The sequence below is a fragment of the Salvelinus namaycush genome, unplaced genomic scaffold (assembly GCF_016432855.1).
Source record: "Salvelinus namaycush isolate Seneca unplaced genomic scaffold, SaNama_1.0 Scaffold29, whole genome shotgun sequence".
In the NCBI taxonomy this organism is placed as follows: Eukaryota; Metazoa; Chordata; class Actinopteri; order Salmoniformes; family Salmonidae; genus Salvelinus; species Salvelinus namaycush.
The window spans coordinates 392,506-414,425 of NW_024059785.1; the positions used below are offsets into that span (position 1 = coordinate 392,506).

Consider the following 21,920-nt stretch of genomic DNA (forward strand, 5'->3'; position numbering starts at 1 on the left):
GGATGTAATACATCACCATCCAGACAGACTGACAGGAACCTCTGACCTGGATGTAATACATCACCATCCAGACAGACTGACAGGAACCTCTGACCTGGATGTAATACATCACCATCCAGACAGACTGACAGGAACCTCTGACCTGGATGTAATACATCACCATCCAGACAGACTGACAGGAACCTCTGACCTGGATGTAATACAGCCACCATCCAGACAGGCTGACAGGAACCTCTGACTGGATGTAATACATCACCATCCAGACAGACTGACAGGAACCTCTGACCTGGATGTAATACATCACCATCCAGACAGACTGACAGGAACCTATGACCTGGATGTAATACATCACCATCCAGACAGACTGACAGGAACCTCTGACTGGATGTAATACAGCCACCATCCAGACAGGCTGACAGGAACCTCTGACTGGATGTAATACAGCCACCATCCAGACAGACTGACAGGAACCTCTGACTGGATGTAATACAGCCACCATCCAGACAGGCTGACAGGAACCTCTGACCTGGATGTAATACAGCCACCATCCAGACAGGCTGACAGGAACCTCTGACTGGATGTAATACATCACCATCCAGACAGACTGACAGGAACCTCTGACTGGATGTAATACAGCCACCATCCAGACAGGCTGACAGGAACCTCTGACCTGGATGTAATACAGCCACCATCCAGACAGGCTGACAGGAACCTCTGACTGGATGTAATACAGCCACCATCCAGACAGACTGACAGGAACCTCTGACCTGGATGTAATACATCACCATCCAGACAGACTGACAGGAACCTCTGACTGGATGTAATACATCACCATCCAGACAGACTGACAGGAACCTCTGACTGGATGTAATACATCACCATCCAGACAGACTGACAGGAACCTCTGACCTGGATGTAATACAGCCACCATCCAGACAGACTGACAGGAACCTCTGACCTGGATGTAATACAGCCACCATCCAGACAGACTGACAGGAACCTCTGACTGGATGTAATACATCACCATCCAGACAGACTGACAGGAACCTCTGACTGGATGTAATACATCACCATCCAGACAGACTGACAGGAACCTCTGACCTGGATGTAATACATCACCATCCAGACAGACTGACAGGAACCTCTGGATGTAATACATCACCATCCAGACAGACTGACAGGGACCTCTGACTGGATGTAATACATCACCATCCAGACAGACTGACAGGAACCTCTGACCTGGATGTAATACATCACCATCCAGACAGACTGACAGGAACCTCTGGATGTAATACATCACCATCCAGACAGACTGACAGGGACCTCTGACTGGATGTAGTACATCACCATCCAGACAGACTGACAGGAACCTCTGACCTGGATGTAATACATCACCATCCAGACAGACTGACAGGAACCTCTGACTGGATGTAATACATCACCATCCAGACAGACTGACAGGAACCTCTGACTGGATGTAATACAGTCACCATCCAGACAGACTGACAGGAACCTCTGGATGTAATACAGCCACCATCCAGACAGACTGACAGGAACCTCTGACCTGGATGTAATACATCACCATCCAGACAGACTGACAGGAACCTCTGACCTGGATGTAATACATCACCATCCAGACAGACTGACAGGAACCTCTGACCTGGATGTAATACATCACCATCCAGACAGACTGACAGGAACCTCTGACCTGGATGTAATACATCACCATCCAGACAGACTGACAGGAACCTCTGACCTGGATGTAATACATCACCATCCAGACAGACTGACAGGAACCTCTGACCTGGATGTAATACAGCCACCATCCAGACAGACTAACAGGAACCTCTGACCTGGATGTAATACATCACCATCCAGACAGACTGACAGGAACATCTGACCTGGATGTAATACAGTCACCATCCAGACAGACTGACAGGAACCTCTGACCTGGATGTAATACAACACCATCCAGACAGACTGACAGGAACCTCTGACTGGATGTAATACATCACCATCCAGACAGACTGACAGGAACCTCTGGATGTAATACATCACCATCCAGACAGACTGACAGGAACCTCTGACCTGGATGTAATAGATCACCATCCAGACAGACTGACAGGAACCTCTGACCTGGATGTAATACAGCCACCATCCAGACAGACTGACAGGAACCTCTGACCTGGATGTAATACATCACCATCCAGACAGACTGACAGGAACCTCTGACCTGGATGTAATACATCACCATCCAGACAGACTGACAGGAACCTCTGACCTGGATGTAATACATCACCATCCAGACAGACTGACAGGAACCTCTGACCTGGATGTAATACATCACCATCCAGACAGACTGACAGGAACCTCTGACCTGGATGTAATACAGTCACCATCCAGACAGACTGACAGGAACCTCTGACTGGATGTAATACATCACCATCCAGACAGACTGACAGGAACCTCTGGATGTAATACATCACCATCCAGACAGACTGACAGGAACCTCTGACCTGGATGTAATACATCACCATCCAGACAGACTGACAGGAACCTCTGACCTGGATGTAATACATCACCATCCAGACAGACTGACAGGAACCTCTGACCTGGATGTAATACATCACCATCCAGACAGACTGACAGGAACCTCTGACCTGGATGTAATACATCACCATCCAGACAGACTGACAGGAACCTCTGACCTGGATGTAATACATCACCATCCAGACAGACTGACAGGAACCTCTGACCTGGATGTAATACAGCCACCATCCAGACAGGCTGACAGGAACCTCTGACTGGATGTAATACATCACCATCCAGACAGACTGACAGGAACCTCTGACCTGGATGTAATACATCACCATCCAGACAGACTGACAGGAACCTATGACCTGGATGTAATACATCACCATCCAGACAGACTGACAGGAACCTCTGACTGGATGTAATACAGCCACCATCCAGACAGGCTGACAGGAACCTCTGACTGGATGTAATACAGCCACCATCCAGACAGACTGACAGGAACCTCTGACTGGATGTAATACAGCCACCATCCAGACAGGCTGACAGGAACCTCTGACCTGGATGTAATACAGCCACCATCCAGACAGGCTGACAGGAACCTCTGACTGGATGTAATACATCACCATCCAGACAGACTGACAGGAACCTCTGACTGGATGTAATACAGCCACCATCCAGACAGGCTGACAGGAACCTCTGACCTGGATGTAATACAGCCACCATCCAGACAGGCTGACAGGAACCTCTGACTGGATGTAATACAGCCACCATCCAGACAGACTGACAGGAACCTCTGACCTGGATGTAATACATCACCATCCAGACAGACTGACAGGAACCTCTGACTGGATGTAATACATCACCATCCAGACAGACTGACAGGAACCTCTGACTGGATGTAATACATCACCATCCAGACAGACTGACAGGAACCTCTGACCTGGATGTAATACAGCCACCATCCAGACAGACTGACAGGAACCTCTGACCTGGATGTAATACAGCCACCATCCAGACAGACTGACAGGAACCTCTGACTGGATGTAATACATCACCATCCAGACAGACTGACAGGAACCTCTGACTGGATGTAATACATCACCATCCAGACAGACTGACAGGAACCTCTGACCTGGATGTAATACATCACCATCCAGACAGACTGACAGGAACCTCTGGATGTAATACATCACCATCCAGACAGACTGACAGGGACCTCTGACTGGATGTAATACATCACCATCCAGACAGACTGACAGGAACCTCTGACCTGGATGTAATACATCACCATCCAGACAGACTGACAGGAACCTCTGGATGTAATACATCACCATCCAGACAGACTGACAGGGACCTCTGACTGGATGTAGTACATCACCATCCAGACAGACTGACAGGAACCTCTGACCTGGATGTAATACATCACCATCCAGACAGACTGACAGGAACCTCTGACTGGATGTAATACATCACCATCCAGACAGACTGACAGGAACCTCTGACTGGATGTAATACAGTCACCATCCAGACAGACTGACAGGAACCTCTGGATGTAATACAGCCACCATCCAGACAGACTGACAGGAACCTCTGACCTGGATGTAATACATCACCATCCAGACAGACTGACAGGAACCTCTGACCTGGATGTAATACATCACCATCCAGACAGACTGACAGGAACCTCTGACCTGGATGTAATACATCACCATCCAGACAGACTGACAGGAACCTCTGACCTGGATGTAATACATCACCATCCAGACAGACTGACAGGAACCTCTGACCTGGATGTAATACATCACCATCCAGACAGACTGACAGGAACCTCTGACCTGGATGTAATACAGCCACCATCCAGACAGACTAACAGGAACCTCTGACCTGGATGTAATACATCACCATCCAGACAGACTGACAGGAACATCTGACCTGGATGTAATACAGTCACCATCCAGACAGACTGACAGGAACCTCTGACCTGGATGTAATACAACACCATCCAGACAGACTGACAGGAACCTCTGACTGGATGTAATACATCACCATCCAGACAGACTGACAGGAACCTCTGGATGTAATACATCACCATCCAGACAGACTGACAGGAACCTCTGACCTGGATGTAATAGATCACCATCCAGACAGACTGACAGGAACCTCTGACCTGGATGTAATACAGCCACCATCCAGACAGACTGACAGGAACCTCTGACCTGGATGTAATACATCACCATCCAGACAGACTGACAGGAACCTCTGACCTGGATGTAATACATCACCATCCAGACAGACTGACAGGAACCTCTGACCTGGATGTAATACATCACCATCCAGACAGACTGACAGGAACCTCTGACCTGGATGTAATACATCACCATCCAGACAGACTGACAGGAACCTCTGACCTGGATGTAATACATCACCATCCAGACAGACTGACAGGAACCTCTGACCTGGATGTAATACAGCCACCATCCAGACAGACTGACAGGAACCTCTGACCTGGATGTAATACAGCCACCATCCAGACAGACTGACAGGAACCTCTGACCTGGATGTAATACAGCCACCATCCAGACAGACTGACAGGAACCTCTGACCTGGATGTAATACATCACCATCCAGACAGACTGACAGGAACCTCTGACCTGGATGTAATACATCACCATCCAGACAGACTGACAGGAACCTCTGACCTGGATGTAATACATCACCATCCAGACAGACTGACAGGAACCTCTGACCTGGATGTAATACATCACCATCCAGACAGACTGACAGGAACCTCTGACCTGGATGTAATACAGCCACCATCCAGACAGACTGACAGGAACCTCTGACCTGGATGTAATACATCACCATCCAGACAGACTGACAGGAACCTCTGACCTGGATGTAATACATCACCATCCAGACAGACTGACAGGAACCTCTGACCTGGATGTAATACATCACCATCCAGACAGACTGACAGGAACCTCTGACCTGGATGTAATACAGCCACCATCCAGACAGACTGACAGGAACCTCTGACTGGATGTAATACATCACCATCCAGACAGACTGACAGGAACCTCTGACCTGGATGTAATACATCACCATCCAGACAGACTGACAGGAACCTCTGACCTGGATGTAATACAGCCACCATCCAGACAGACTGACAGGAACCTCTGACCTGGATGTAATACATCACCATCCAGACAGACTGACAGGAACCTCTGACCTGGATGTAATACAGTCACCATCCAGACAGACTGACAGGAACCTCTGACCTGGATGTAATACATCACCATCCAGACAGACTGACAGGAACCTCTGACCTGGATGTAATACATCACCATCCAGACAGACTGACAGGAACCTCTGACCTGGATGTAATACATCACCATCCAGACAGACTGACAGGAACCTCTGACCTGGATGTAATACAGCCACCATCCAGACAGACAGGAACCTCTGACCTGGATGTAATACATCACCATCCAGACAGACTGACAGGAACCTCTGACCTGGATGTAATACATCACCATCCAGACAGACTGACAGGAACCTCTGACCTGGATGTAATACATCACCATCCAGACAGACTGACAGGAACCTCTGACCTGGATGTAATACATCACCATCCACTAGGATGTTGTGCTGTATCGCCACCGTCTCTCTACAACACACACACTCCTACTCTAGCCCATATCTGGCAGCTACGCCGACCCTCTAGCTGAGGTGTTTATCTGTGTTGTTACTGCTACAAGAACAAACTCTTTGATCTGGGGCAACGATCGGCTCAAGCATGAACGGTTTTAGTATGTTTATTGGCTGCCTAACTAATATTATTTAATTCTCTGTAATAAACTCATTCTCAGACTCTGAGCTACTCGGTAAATTTAGCCATTTTTGGGAGTTCCAAAATTTTCTCTCCTGCCAGTGGTGCAACAATGCCAATATGGCAATTTACAGTAACAGTTAGCTAGCTAACAGTAGCTAACTTGCGGTGTTGCTGACAAACTAGTTTCTAGCTAGGTCATTGGCAAGCTAAATACATTGCCAGCCAGTTAACTTTATTAGCTAGTTAGCAGAAACTTAGCTTGGTAACTAACTAGCTACCTGGCTAACTAAACTTTAGGTCAACTATCTAACATTAGCTAGCAAGCTACCGGCTAACATACTAACGTGCCTCACTGCCTTCGTCAGTGCTTTTATTTTGAAAACTCATGACCAAAGCCCATATCCACAAAGAGTAGGAGTGCTGATCTTGGATCAGGTCCTTACCTTACCTTTCCATTTAATTGTATTCATAATGATCTAAAAGGCAAACTGATCCTAGATCAGCACTCTGAGAGGCTTTTGTGACTACGGGCCCAGCACTGGTACAACTGTGGTACAAACAACTTCAGTAGCATCAGAATGGCTCAACACACACACTGACTCTCAATTCAACAATATTCTTGTCACATTCAGAGAGAAAGATTTCCGGCACTGATGCGTAGTGACCATCTGAGGACTATTGTGCTCACAGTTGTGTGTGTGATTGTGTGCGTGTGTGTGTGTGTGTGCGCATGCGTGCGTGGGTGCGTGTGTGGACTATCGTGCCGTAGCTCAGCAGGAGCTGTCTGCTATTTGCAGGCTCAGCTTGACAGGAGTCCCAGGATGCTACGTTAGCTAGCTACCCAAACAGAAAACAAGAGGCTCAGATCTAGTACAGTACATGCTGCTGGTCATGTTGACGGAGAATAACATGTCATTCCGCTGTTAGATAAAGAATGTGCTAGTCAGGTCCAACAACAGTTTGACAGCCTTCATGTTGAGAAGAAGACTGAGTCTACCTCCCAAATGGAACACTTCCCTTTATAGTGCACTACTTTTGATCAGGACCCAGGGCCAACAGTAGTGGTCAACAGTAGTGGTCAACAGTAGTGCACCACATAGGGAATATGGTCAACAGTAGTGCACTATATGGGGAATATTGTCAACAGTAGTACACTATATAGGGAATATGGTGGCATTTGGGGTTTCCTCTGAGCCTAGGCCAATATGTAGGACAGTGTGTTCTAGTCATACAGAAGAGGAGAGGCAGATTGAACCCCCAGCAGACGACTTCATAAACTCATCAAAGAAACAGTTCCCACAACAAACTGGAATGGTTGTTGACGACTTCACACTGTTTTCAGTGCAGAGACAGACAGAGTACACGTTGCTTTTCCACACTTTCCTCAACATCATCAAAGGCTCGTACATTTCTCACACACAGCGTATAGACGCGATACACAAACGCACCCACACACACACACACACACACACACACACACACACACACACACACACACACACACACACACACACACACACACACACACACACACACACACACACACACACACTCTTCATCGAGCTGCTGTAAGATGTGCATGGTGGTGGCGTTGTGTGTGAGTGAGAAAGCAGAAATGGGGCCGCAGCGGCTCCCTCAGGAGCCCGATCCTCTCTCTAAGCTAAGAAGAAGACTGTCTCTGCTCCTGCCTTCACGGTTTTAATTAGATTCTGCTATCAAGCCCTCTTTCTCCCATGCTCCCTTGCTCCTTCAACACGCGTGAAATTACCAACGCCATTATCTCTTATTTATTTACTCATTTGCTTATTGTTTCTGTGACCCTATCAACAGCGTGAAGGAGAGGGCGCAGGGCGTGTCCGTTAGTTAGGACGCCATGGCAGAGTAACAGCCCAGCCCACGCTTCTTTGGCTGGCTAACTGTGATATGGGGGCTTTGCTTTCTCTACTTCATCTCCCTCACCTCTCAGACCCACCTCTCCACCACCTCACCTCTCCACTGCAGAACTCAGTCCCAGCTCATTTGCCAGTGTGTGTTACTTTGAGGTGGGGGTTGGTGGGGGGTATGGATTTTTTTCCTTCACCCAAGTGAGGCGGTATGAGGTCTGTGTGCTAATGAGCTGACACTGCAGAGAGCGCTGAACTGGGGGAGACAGAGGAGAGGAGAGGAGAGGAGAGGAGAGGAGAGGAGAGGAGAGGAGAGGAGAGGAGAGGAGAGGAGAGGAGAGGAGAGGAGAGGAGAGGAGAGGAGAGGAGAGGAGAGGAGAGGAGGGGAGAGGAGACCAGCGGGCCAGGCCAGACACATTGGGCTAATGTGGTTCCAATCACTGTAAGATGCTTTGAATAAACATGTCTGCTGAATGACTGGTAGACATTATGAAAGTATTATAGGGGTGGACAAAACCACAGAGGACCAGAGATGTCTGTTGACAAGGCTCTGCAGCAGAACACTACTATGATGTTGAGAGTATGTCACACCCTGGCCTTAGTTATCTTTGTTTTCATTATTATTTTAGTTAGGTCAGGGTGTGACATGGTGAAGTATGTGTTTTTGTATTGTCTAGGGTGTTGTTTGGTTTAGGGGGTTAAGTAGAGTAGATGGTTTAGTGTTCAGTGTAGGTGTCTAGGAAAGTCTATGGTTGCCTGAATTGGTTCTCAATTAGAGACAGCTGGTTATTGTTGTCTCTGATTGGGAGCCATATTTAAGGCAGCCATAGGCTTTAGCTGGTTGTGGGTAATTGTCTATGTGTAGTGTTTGTGTCAGCACTATTTATATGTATAGCTTCACGGTCGTCAGTTTGTTATTTTGTTAGTTTTTGTATAGTTGTTCGTTTCTTGTTTTTTCTCTCTTCTATAATAAAAGAAGATGTATTTTGCACACGCTGCGCCTTGGTCCTCTCTCTCTTGTCAAGACGATCGTGACAGAATTACCCACCAATCTAGGACCAAGCGGCGTGTCAAGCGGCAACAGGACCCACCTACACAGGATTCATGGACATGGGAGGAGATATTGGATGGAAAGGGACCTTGGGCACAACCGGGAGAATATCGCCTCCCTCGTGAAGAGCTGGAGGCAGCTAAAGCCGAGAGGAGGCGATATGAGGAGGCAGCACGGAAGCAAGGCTGGAAGCCCGTGAGTACAACCCAAAAATTTCTTGGGGGGGGCCTTAAAGGGAGTGTGGCGAAGTCAGGTAGGAGACCTGCGCCTACTCCCTGTACTTACCGTGGAGAGCGAGAGTACGGGCAGACACCGTGTTACGCAGTAGAGCGCATGGTGTCTCCTGTACGCGTGCATAGCCCGGTTCGGTACATTCCAGCTCCACGTATCGGCCGGGCTAGATTGAGCGTTGAGCCGGATGTCATGAAGCCGGCCCAACGCATCTGGTCACCAGTGCGTCTCCTCGGGCCGGCTTACATGGCACCAGCCTTACGCATGGTGTCCCCGGTTCGCCTACATAGCCCGGTGCGGGTTATTCCACCTCCCCGCACTGGTCGGGCGACGGGGAGCATACAACCAGGTAAGGTTGGGCAGGCTCAGTGCTCAAGGGAGCCAGTACGCCTGCACGGTCCGGTATTTCCGGCGCCACCTCCCCGCCCCAACCCAGTGCCTCCTCCACGCACTAGCCCTATGGTGCGTGTCTCCAGCCCTTTACCACCAGTGCCTACACCACGCACCAAGCCTCCTGTGTGTCCCCAGAGTCCTGTGCGTCCTGTTGCTGCTCCCCGCACTAGCCCTGAGATGCGTGTCCCCAGTCCGGTACCACCAGTTCCGGCACCACGCACTAGGCCTAATGTGCGCTCCCAGGGTCCAGCATGCCCTGTTCCTTCTCCCCGCACTAGCCTGAAGGTGCGTGTCTTTAGCCCGGTACCTCCAGTTCCGGCACCACGCACCAGGCCTACAGTGCGTCTCAGCCGGCCAGAGTCTGCCGTCTGCCCAACGGCGCCTGAACTGCCCGTCTGTCCAACAGCGCCTGAACTGCCCGTCTGCCCAACGCTGTCTGAACTGTCCGTCTGCCAAGCACCGAATGAACTGCCCGTCTGTACTGAGTCTTCAAAGCCGCCCGTCTGTACTGAGCCTGCAAAGCCGCCCGTCTGCCATGAGCCTTCAGAGCCTTCCGCCAGACAGGAGCCGCCAGAGCCTTCCGCCAGACAGGAGCCGCCAGAGCCTTCCGCCAGACAGGAGCCGCTAGAGCCTTCCGCCAGACAGGAGCAGCCAGAGCCTTCCGCCAGACAGGATCAGCCAGAGCCTTCAGCCAGCCATGAGCAGCCAGATCCGTCAGCCAGCCATGAGCAGCCAGATCCATCAGCCAGCCATGAGCAGCCAGATCCGTCAGCCAGCCATGAGCAGCCAGATCCGTCAGCCAGCCATGAGCAGCCAGATCCGTCAGCCAGCCATGAGCAGCCAGATCCGTCAGCCAGCCATGAGCAGCCAGATCCGTCAGCCAGCCATGAGCCGTCCAGCCAGGATCCGCCAGAGCCGTCATCCAGCCAGGATCCGCCAGAGCCGTCATCCAGCCAGGATCCGCCAGAGCCAGCCAGCCAGGATCCGCCAGCCAGCCAGGGTCCACCAGAGCCAGCCAGCCAGGATCCGCCATCCAGCCAGGATCCGTCCCTCAGTCCGGAGCTGCCGTCCCTCAGTCCGGAGCTGCCCCTTATCCTGGTGCTGCCCCTTATCCTGGTGCTGCCCCTTATCCTGGTGCTGCCCCTTAGCCCGGTGCTGCCCCTTAGCCCGGTGCTGCCCCTTATCCTGGTGCTGCCCCTTATCCTGGTGCTGCCCCTTATCCGGGTGCTGCCCCTTAGTCCGGTGCTGCCCCTTAGTCCGGTGCTGCCCCTTAGTCCGGTGCTGCCCCTTAGTCCGGTGCTGCCCCTTAGTCCGGTGCTGCCACTTAGTCCGGTGCTGCCCCTTAATCCAGTGGGGTTAAGTTGGAGGGTGGTCATTTGGAGGAGGCTATGAAAGCGGGTAGTGACTATGGTGGGGTGGGGACCACGACCAGTGCCAGAGCCGCCACCGTGGACAGACGCCCACCCAGACCCTCCCCTAGACTTTATGCTGGTGCGCCCGGAGTTCGCACCTTAAGGGGGGGGTTATGTCACACCCTGGCCTTAGTTATCTTTGTTTTCATTATTATTTTAGTTAGGTCAAGGTGTGACATGGTGAAGTATGTGTTTTTGTATTGTCTAGGGTGTTGTTTGGTTTAGGGGGTTAAGTAGAGTAGATGGTTTAGTGTTCAGTGTAGGTGTCTAGGAAAGTCTATGGTTGCCTGAATTGGTTCTCAATTAGAGACAGCTGGTTATTGTTGTCTCTGATTGGGAGCCATATTTAAGGCAGCCATAGGCTTTAGCTGGTTGTGGGTAATTGTCTATGTGTAGTGTTTGTGTCAGCACTATTTATATGTATAGCTTCACGGTCGTCAGTTTGTTATTTTGTTAGTTTTTGTATAGTTGTTCGTTTCTTGTTTTTTCTCTCTTCTATAATAAAAGAAGATGTATTTTGCACACGCTGCGCCTTGGTCCTCTCTCTCTTGTCAAGACGATCGTGACAGAGTAGGTCATCGTCTTTGCCCTATCCGGGCTCACCTTTTGACCGCATCTAGATACTGAGTCTACTGAGTCTACTGTGAGTGTACTGAGTCTACTGTGAGTGTACTGAGTCTACTGTGAGTGTACTGAGTCTACTGTGAGTGTACTGAGTCTACTGTGAGTGTACTGAGTCTACTTTGCGTGTACTGAGTATACTGTGAGTATACTGTGGGTGTACTGAGTCTACTGTGGGTGTACTGAGTATACTGTGGGTGTACTGAGTATACTGTGGGTGTACTGAGTCTACTGTGGGTGTACTGAGTCTACTGTGAGTGTACTGAGTCTACTGTGAGTCTACTGTGAGTGTACTGAGTATACTCTGAGTATACTGTGGGTGTACTGAGTCTACTGTGGGTGTACTGAGTCTACTGTGGGTGTACTGAGTCTACTGTGGGTGTACTGAGTCTACTGTGGGTGTACTGAGTCTACTGTGGGTGTACTGAGTCTACTGTGGGTGTACTGAGTGTACTGAGTCTACTGTGAGTCTGCTGTGAGTGTACTGAGTGTACTGTGAGTGTACTGAGTCTACTGTGAGTGTACTGAGTGTACTGAGTGTACTGAGTCTACTGTGGGTGTACTGAGTGTACTGAGTCTGCTGTGAGTGTACTGAGTGTACTGTGAGTCTACTGTGAGTGTACTGAGTCTACTGTGAGTGTACTGTGAATGTACCATATTCACTTTGTCTTGCTTGCCCTTCATTCTTTTTCCTTTCCTTTCTTCCCTATCCTCCCCTTTTCTTTCCCTTTCCTCTCTTTCCTTCTCTCGTTCCTTCTCCTCTCTTTCATTCTCTCGTTCCTTCTCCTCTCTTTCCTTCTCTCGTTCCCTCACCTCCCTTTCCATCTCCTCCTTTTTCCTCTCCCTCTCCATCTCCTCCCTTACCTCTCCTCCCTTTGCCTTGTCATCGTTTTCCTTCATTACGCTTTCTTTACATTGCCTGTAATCAGATCTAAACGAGGCCACAGGGAACACAATATACAGCATCATAAAAGAATGCCATTCACATCGACCCCCGGCAACAACAAACAATGTCACAGAGAGAGCAGCGCAGAGAGACGTTTGAACACAGTAGAGAGCAGAGTGCAGTTTGAACACAGTAGAGGAGAGAGAGTAGAGCAGAGACACAGTAGAGAGAGACAGCTGAGCAGAGTGCAGATTGAACACAGCAGATAGCAGAGCAGAGTGCAGTTAGAACAGTTTAGCGAAGAGAGCAGAGTAGAGTGCAGTTTGAACACAGTAGAGAGCAGAGAGAGCAGAGCAGAGTGCAGATTGAACACAGTACAGAGCATAGACAGCAGAGGAGAGTGCAGACTGAACACAGTAGAGAGCAGAGCAGAGTGCAGATTGAACACAGAGAGCAGAGCAGAGTGCAGATTGAACACAGTAGAGAGCAGAGAGAGCAGAGCAGTGTAGATTGAACACAGTAGAGAGCAGATAGAGCAGAGCAGAGTGCAGATTGAACACAGTAGAGAGCAGCGCAGAGAGACATTTGAACACAGTAGAGCGGAGACAGCAGAGCAGAGTGCAGTTTGAACACAGTAGAGAACAGAGCAGAGAGAGCAGAGCAGAGTACAGTTTGAACACAGTAGAGAACAGAGCAGAGAGATCAGAGCAGAGTGCAGTTTGAACACAGTAGACAGCAGAGCAGAGTGCAGTTTGAACATAGTATAGAGCAGAGAGAACAGAGCAGAGAGAAGTTTGAACACAGTAGAGAACAGAGCAGAGTGCAGTTTGAACACAGTATAGAGCAGAGAGAACAGAGCAGAGAGAAGTTTGAACACAGTATAGAGCAGAGAGAACAGAGCAGAGAAGTTTGAACACAGTAGAGAACAGAGCAGAGTGCAGTTTGAACACAGTATAGAGCAGAGAGAACAGAGGAGAGTGCAGTTTGAACACAGTAGAGAACAGAGCAGAGTGCAGTTTGAACACAGTATAGAGCAGAGAGAACAGAGCAGAGAGAAGTTTGAACACAGTATAGAGCAGAGAGAACAGAGGAGAGTGCAGTTTGAACACAGTAGAGAACAGAGCAGAGTGCAGTTTGAACACAGTAGAGAACAGAGAGAGCAGAGCAGAGTGCAGTTTGAACACAGTAGAGAGGAGAGCAGTTTGAATGTATGACAGGATGAATAAGCCATTGGCCACACTGAGAGGAGCTACATATAACTGCAGCATGTAGGGAGAAGCCTGTTATTGATGGAGTGGAGTCTATATTGATTGTAAAGCATTTCCGAGAAGGAGTGCTGGTCTAGGATCAGGTGTTTAGGTCCCTCTGTCCATGTAATCTTATTCATTATGATCTGAAAGGCAACTCCAACTCCTTTTAAATATGGAAATATCCAAATCCGAGCCGATACTCCTACCTAGATTAAAAAAAAAAGATGTTTTACGTCTGTTAAGGAGCATGCTGAAACCACCCAAGTGGAATCCATGGCACCATGGTTATTGTACATTTTGTTAATGTTTTCTTGTCTTTCCAAGGTCACACAGCCTCTCTCTCTCTCTCTGTAAAGATACCGTGCCTTCCCTATCATATATCCGTGATCTTCTCCTCGGGATGTTGCCAAGGGAATTTCATTTGTATTCTTGTCCCAAATGGCACCCTATTCCCTTGATAGTGCATTACTTTAGAACAGAGACATATTCCCTTTGTAGTGCACTACTTTAGACCAGAACCCTATTCCCTTTATAGTGCACTACTTTTGATGGGGCTCTGGTCAAAAGTAGTGCACTACAAAATGAATAAGGTGCTATTTGAGATGCACTTCTTGGTTTGTATTCGCTACAGAGATATTTACCTTAGTAATATCATGCAGCCTATACCAACAACGAACCATTCAGACTTCTCTACCTCAGGGTAGTGTACCAACAACGAACCATTCAGACTTCTCTACCTCAGGGTAGTGTACCAACAACAAACCATTCAGACTTCTCTACCTCAGGATGGTGTACCAACAATGAACCATTCAGACTTCTCTACCTCAGGGTAGTGTACCAACAACGAACCATTCAGACTTCTCTACCTCAGGGTAGTGTATCAACAACGAACCATTCAGACTCCTCTACCTCAGGGTAGTGTATCAACAACGAACCATTCAGACTTCTCTACCTCAGTGTAGTGTACCAACAACGAACCATTCAGACTTCTCTACCTCAGGGTAGTGTACCAACAACAAACCATTCAGACTTCTCTACCTCAGGGTGGTGTACCAACAACAAACCATTCAGACTCCTCTACCTCAGGGTAGTGTACCAACAACGAACCATTCAGACTCCTCTACCTCAGGGTGGTGTACCAACAACGAACCATTCAGACTCCTCTACCTCAGGGTGGTGTACCAACAACGAACCATTCAGACTCCTCTACCTCAGGGTGGTGTATCAACAACGAACCATTCAGACTCCTCTACCTCAGGGTAGTGTACCAACAACGAACCATTCAGACTCCTCTACCTCAGGGTAGTGTACCAACAACGAACCATTCAGACTTCTCTACCTCAGGGTAGTGTACCAACAATGAACCATTCAGACTCCTCTACCTCAGGGTAGTGTACCAACAATGAACCATTCAGACTTCTCTACCTCAGGGTAGTCTACCAACAACGAACCATTGAGACATCTCTATCTTGATTGGTCGATCTCCAAGGCATTCCTAGTCGATCACCAAACATTTATGTAAAAAACCCAAGGGTAAAGCCTTGCCGTGAATTTTTTTTCCCGCTTTGCGCTGTTGGCGGTAGTTGCACTTGATTCATCAGTCCTAGTGCCGGGAAGGCAAAGTGTTCCCATTTTTAACCATTTCACGTGTCTGAAGGTAGAACTCCGCCTATCCAGCAGACCCAGAGAGCAAATCAAGTGCACCTATAGGCCTACCGCTGGCCAATCAGACAGCTCAGATCACCGTGTCTGCACAGTTTCCTCGAGCTGTAAAAAGAAACCTTGAACGCACAACGAAGTTGATACTGTGGGATTTCAAGACTTTTAAAACCATGACTAGAGAGAGACAACGAATAAAGCAATGAGCGGTTGTTTTTATGAGTAAGTTCCTGTTTGAGTTGTTATTCAGCGTTGTCAACACTTTGTTCAACATTTTCATAAGCCATAAAATGTGCGTTCTTCCTACTTCCACTCACGCTACAACCAGCACTGCAGCTGTAATGAATGACTACAACCAGCACTGCAGCTGTAATGAAGGACTACAACCAGCACTGCATCTGTAATGAATGACCACGACCAGCACTGCAGCTGTAATGAAGGACTACAACCAGCACTGCATCTGTAATGAATGACTACAACCAGCACTGCATCTGTAATGAATGACTACAACCAGCACTGCAGCTGTAATGAAGGACTACAACCAGCACTGCATCTGTAATGAATGACTACAACCAGCACTGCAGCTGTAATGAATGACTACAACCAGCACTGCAGCTGTAATGAAGGACTACAACCAGCACTGCATCTGTAATGAATGACTACGACCAGCACTGCAGCTGTAATGACTGACTACAACCAGCACTGCATTTGCAATGACTGACTACAACCAGCACTGCAGCTGTAATGAATGACTACAACCAGCACGGCAGCTGTAATGAAGGACTACAACCAGCACTGCAGCTGTAATGAAGGACTACAACCAGCACTGCATCTGTAATGAATGACTACAACCAGCACTGCAGCTGTAATGAATGACTACAACCAGCATTGCAGCTGTAATGAAGGACTACAACCAGCACTGCAGCTGTAATGAAGGACTACAACCAGCACTGCAGCTGTAATGAAGGACTACAACCAGCACTGCAGCTGTAATGAAGGACTACAACCAGCACTGCATCTGTAATGAAGGACTACAACCAGCACTGCAGCTGTAATGAAGGACTACAACCAGCACTGCAGATGTAATGAAGGACTACAACCAGCACTGCAGCTGTAATGAAGGACTACAACCAGCACTGCAGATGTAATGAATGACTACAACCAGTACTGCAGCTGTAATGACTGACTACAACCAGCACTGCAGCTGTAATGACTGACTACAACCAGCACTGCAGCTGTAATGACTGACTACAACCAGCACTGCAGCTGTAATGAAGGACTACAACCAGCACTGCAGATGTAATGAATGACTACAGCACAGTGTTTCCATAAGCTGGCGCTGCTATTATTAGCAGCTTGTGTCTTTTTGAGTAGAGAGGAATATTTCACTTTCTCTGGTCATAGGAGTAACAACATGAATTGTTGCATGAGGCAGAAATAATGCAATGCGACTTGAGTTTGGCCATCAGCTGGAAGACTGTGTCCCCTTTTTCTCAGCGGAGGGACGTTGAGTCGGGTGAGAGTCAGCCTCACCACTGCTCCTCCCCTCAGACTGACCATCAGATGCAGGCCATCAGTCCAGTAAAAAAAAAAAGCTAATGATTATGCTCACTCAGCTGTGCCTCACAAGTAATACAACACATGATCTATTACCAGTGGGGTCTGAGAACAACATTGGCAGGGCAATATAAGCATTGCCCAAAAAATAAATAATAATAAATAACAATGATAAATCAAATAAAGCTTAGCCAATATGCAGTGATAATATATTGGGTCTATAGCCGACTGCAAAAACATAATTGTTACAGAATTGTTTATAATTGGTTAATGTTGCATAGTCTTAGTCATGTCCGACTCACAAAGTGATCTTAACTTAGAAAAGGTTGGTTACCATTGGTGTGACGTAACAATAGTGAACCATTGAGACATCTCAAAAGGCACTCTGGTACCCCATCCTCTGTACCCTGGTCTTATCTACAGTAGGCCTACCAAGCAAAGGCATTTTAATACCATGTATTCACTATGTTATTATGAATGCCGTGTGTGTGTGTGTGTGTGTGTGTGTGTGTGTGTGTGTGTGTGTGTGTGTGTGTGTGTGTGTGTGTGTGTGTGTGTGTGTGTGTGTGTGTGTGTGTGTGTGTGTGTGTGTGTGTGTGTGTGTTCAATCTGAATTCTGGACATATTCAGAGCAGAGGGAGATTTTAATTGAAAACAGCTCTGTACTTACATGCATGGGTGACTGAGAAGCTGTTGGACGACTCGAGGTTGTCTACGTTGTAATTGAGATGAAAGGGTTTCTCCGTAGTGTTCTGGTTGGTGTTGTAGAGCTGAACAGCGAACCTAAACGCACTGTGCTCCTGCACAGTGGACCGCATGAACAGACCACCTAGAAGACATACAGATACATCATCAACTTCGGCTACCATTTCCCGTCATCATTATTTACACACATTTTACATCCAACTCTGTCTGCCTCATATTTTTTTAGACGCCGGATGGAACCACCACTGGCCCTTGCAAAACCAACCCACGGACGGTAGGTAGGGTAGCCCACCTACTGCCTGTCGAGCAAAACTTGAGGAAGACATCGACTTCAGTGGCACTTGACTTGTATGTAGCTTACATAACAATTGTTAAACTGCAGGGATCTCCGTTATTCTGTTTATACACGACTCTCAAGTGTTAAACCAAACACCACGGATCATGTAGGCAGGATCGTGCGTCAAACTAATTAGGACAAATAAATCACACATACTCCTTCTTTACTCCTCATCATTCTGTCTACAGAAACGTGTTATTGCGGAATTGCTCCCTACAATTTTCACCCTTATGAAGTTGCAACATTTTCCCGTGAACCATTCAATGAGGTAATTTCTTTCAAGCATTTTTCTAACGTTGTATTTCTTAAAATCTGTAATCAAAGCGGCGGAGCAAGTTCAATATTTAATACTTCAAGCAAAGCAACCGACTTAATAACACACCCGATAAAGGTCATACTCTGAAGAACCGGCATTATCCATACAATTACCGGCGAAAAGCCAAAAAGATTCTAAAATTATGTTATAATTATTTTACGAACCACTTACCTATATTAATCTGATTGGGAAATCCCGCGAGTGATCTGCCCGAAAGCCACAATAAAAATAGAACCACGTTTTGTGCCATTTTCGCAAATTTCTCCAACCCGTCTATGTTCTCAACTCCTTAAAAGGGTCTGCCTAAGCAAATTCATAAGCAACCCCGAAGATGCTGAAAATGATGGTCGCTCACAGTGCACCAATTGGGTTCATTAAGGTGCAGCACAGGGCTGCGGAGCAATTTTCTGCAACTGTGAGAGGAGAGTGTGTGAGAGAGAGAGAGGCTGGGACTTATTCGTCCCAAAGATGGTGGATGAGAAACTAGCTGATCTGATTAAGAAAACAAGCTCCTCCGATTGGACCAGCGGCGATTTTGATTAAATGTGTTTTTGATTTAAAGCTTCCCTCGTTCTGTGTGCACCGGACTCCGTTACCGGATAACACTAGCCCAGCTCAGCTCCACTAGTAGGACTGACTGGAAGACACAAGTGCCACGCTCGTCCACATTACTGTATCCGCGCGCAATCAATAGGAGAAAGCACGGCAATCTCAGGCGGCCAATGCCTTTCAATTGGCTACAGTAGCTAACCGCTTACAGCTGGTGCAGCTGCCGCTTCAAGGATATGATGAGGGGAAGTTGGCGTTAGTGAGCGCGGATAGGGTAAAGGCAAAACAAAGAACACAAGTGGATTCATAATTAGAAGCTATTCAAAACAACCCGGAATAAACTATACAATAAACTGGTATTCGTGAATGTGTTGTCATACTGCTATGAACAGAAGTAACTCACAATTATTGTTAAACACCTATATAGACTATCATGTTTAAAAACCTATAGACTATCTTTGATTTCCTAATTATTTTAATAGCGTGGGCAAACCCTATCTTAATGAAAAGCACTATTCAAGTACGTCTGTGTCCGCCTCGCTCTCCTTTCAGAACCCGGATAGAGAGCGCAGCATGAGGCGCTGTCCATGGTGCTGAAGGGACTGGTCCTCGGGAACGAGAGAAACAGGCTACAAAACTGGTGTAGATTATGCCTTATAGCCTAAACATTAATATGTAGATCTCTCTATATGTTACTGGTCGTTTTTTAAAATTACATTTTTATAATTATTATTATTGACATAATGACTGTCCCTTTCTTTCACCCATGAAGCATGCTTGAGATACATGACTGAGACTCACAAATGCCATTACGAATCTCTTTTTTTCTGAACTCACTACATCAATATATTTAAATGTATTATTTATTATTTACCCATATAAGTATGGGTCTGTTGCCTACCACCAATGTTTCTGTTTTCTATGTGTAGCCTAGTTACTATTTTCCAGTAAGTCCTCAGTGAGTTTAGTCTCCTCTCTGCCACTCTCTCTCTCTCTCTCTCACACACTACTTGTCTATCATTACTGTGCTTCAGCCAAACAGAGGAGCAGTTAGCGGATTACTGACTCGTTTATCAACCGCTGCAAAGCTCTTTGAAAATTGAGTTTTTAATTGCGTTGCAAATGGGCAAGACTTCAGCCATTGATACTGTAATAGACTGCTTTTCTAATGATTCTGGATAGACAGTCCGCACTGTCAAACTATACCTATTGAGCACTCATAGACCGCGGGAGGAATTTACGAGAGAAATAATAAAATAGTGTTTAAATCACTGTAGCTTATGATGGGACAAACCAGACCTGGGGTTCAAACCCAGGGATTCTATGCGCCACATGAACGTGTTAGCCTGCTGAGCTAAAAGCTGTGAATTAGTTAGGTGAACTGATTCAAGTGTTCACTATCTTGTCTCTCACTTGATCTTGGCTACATGCCAAATGGAAATTGTATCCAATGGCACCCTATTGCCTATATAGGGCACTACTTTTGACAAGGGCCCTATATAGGGATCTGGTCAAAGTAGTGCACTATGTAAGGAATAGGGAGCAATTTGGGACACAGTACTTGTCTTAGTGAGTTCTATTTTTGTGGTTACCTCATGGAGCTGTGGGCCCTGCCTGCCGATTACATCATTCTTGGAGAGAACCTGAGGATGACTTTGTTGTGTAGCAAGACATCAGACCCAAGCTGGTTTAGAGATAGTATATCCTGGCTAGTTTAGAGATACAGAGAACAGTAGATCCTAGCTGGTTCAGAGATACAGGGTACAGTAGATCCTAGCTGGTTCAGAGATACAGGGTACAGTAGATCCTAGCTGGTTCAGAGTTACAGGGTACAGTAGATCCTAGCTGGTTCAGAGATACAGGGTACAGTAGATCCTAGCTGGTTCAGAGATACAGGGTACAGTAGATCCTAGCTGGTTCAGAGATACAGGGTACAGTAGATCCTAGCTGGTTCAGAGATACAGGGTACAGTAGATCCTAGCTGGTTCAGAGTTACAGGGTACAGTAGATCCTAGCTGGTTCAGAGATACAGGGTACAGTAGATCCTAGCTGGTTCAGAGATACAGGGTACAGTAGATCCTAGCTGGTTCAGTGATACAGGGTACAGAGATCCTAGCTGGTTCAGAGATACAGGGTACAGTAGATCCTAGCTGGTTCAGAGATACAGGGTACAGTAGATCCTAGCTGGTTCAGAGATACAGGGTACAGTAGATCCTAGCTGGTTCAGAGATACAGGGTACAGTAGATCCTAGCTGGTTCAGAGATACAGGGTACAGTAGATCCTAGCTGGTTCAGAGATACAGGGCATAAGTCCATCCTCTCCTCGACTCCTCCGTCCTCCTCTCCGCTATGACCCGGAAATCAATAAGTGGTCGACTGATCGAGGAGAGTGTCATTGAGTCAGTAGGCGGATGAAGGAGTCTGCTCCCCTCCTCCATCATCTTCTTCGGCAGAGGAGGAAGTGTTTCACGTTCCGCCACACCCCCTTTAAATCAGCTGTTGTTTTCTCAAAGAAGAAAAGCATGCGCACGTTTAAAAACACGAGACTCCTCCTCCATCCGCGTGTCATCAGGAAAATGAACGTTTACCGGGTGGGACCACAAAATAAATGTATAAAGTGATAAAAGCAAATGTAGCTAGTTGTGCAATACATTTTATAGATACTATATTTAATAGATACTGTATTTTATAGATACTTTATAG

At 47.4% G+C, this 21,920-nt stretch overlaps 1 protein-coding gene across 1 annotated transcript in view; it reads right to left on the reverse strand.

Annotated features, from left to right (window-relative positions):
* Positions 1-18,918, reverse strand: part of LOC120039661 (glutamate receptor 3-like) — a 201,577-nt gene extending 182,659 nt beyond the window's left edge. Inside the window, exons 1-2 of the mRNA XM_038985071.1 lie at positions 18,840-18,918; positions 17,981-18,139 (exon numbers count right to left, since the gene is read on the reverse strand). Coding sequence (XP_038840999.1) covers positions 17,981-18,139; positions 18,840-18,918 — 238 coding nt within the window. The remainder of the gene's footprint in view (positions 1-17,980; positions 18,140-18,839) is intronic.
* Between the last annotated feature and the right edge of the window lie 3,002 nt (positions 18,919-21,920).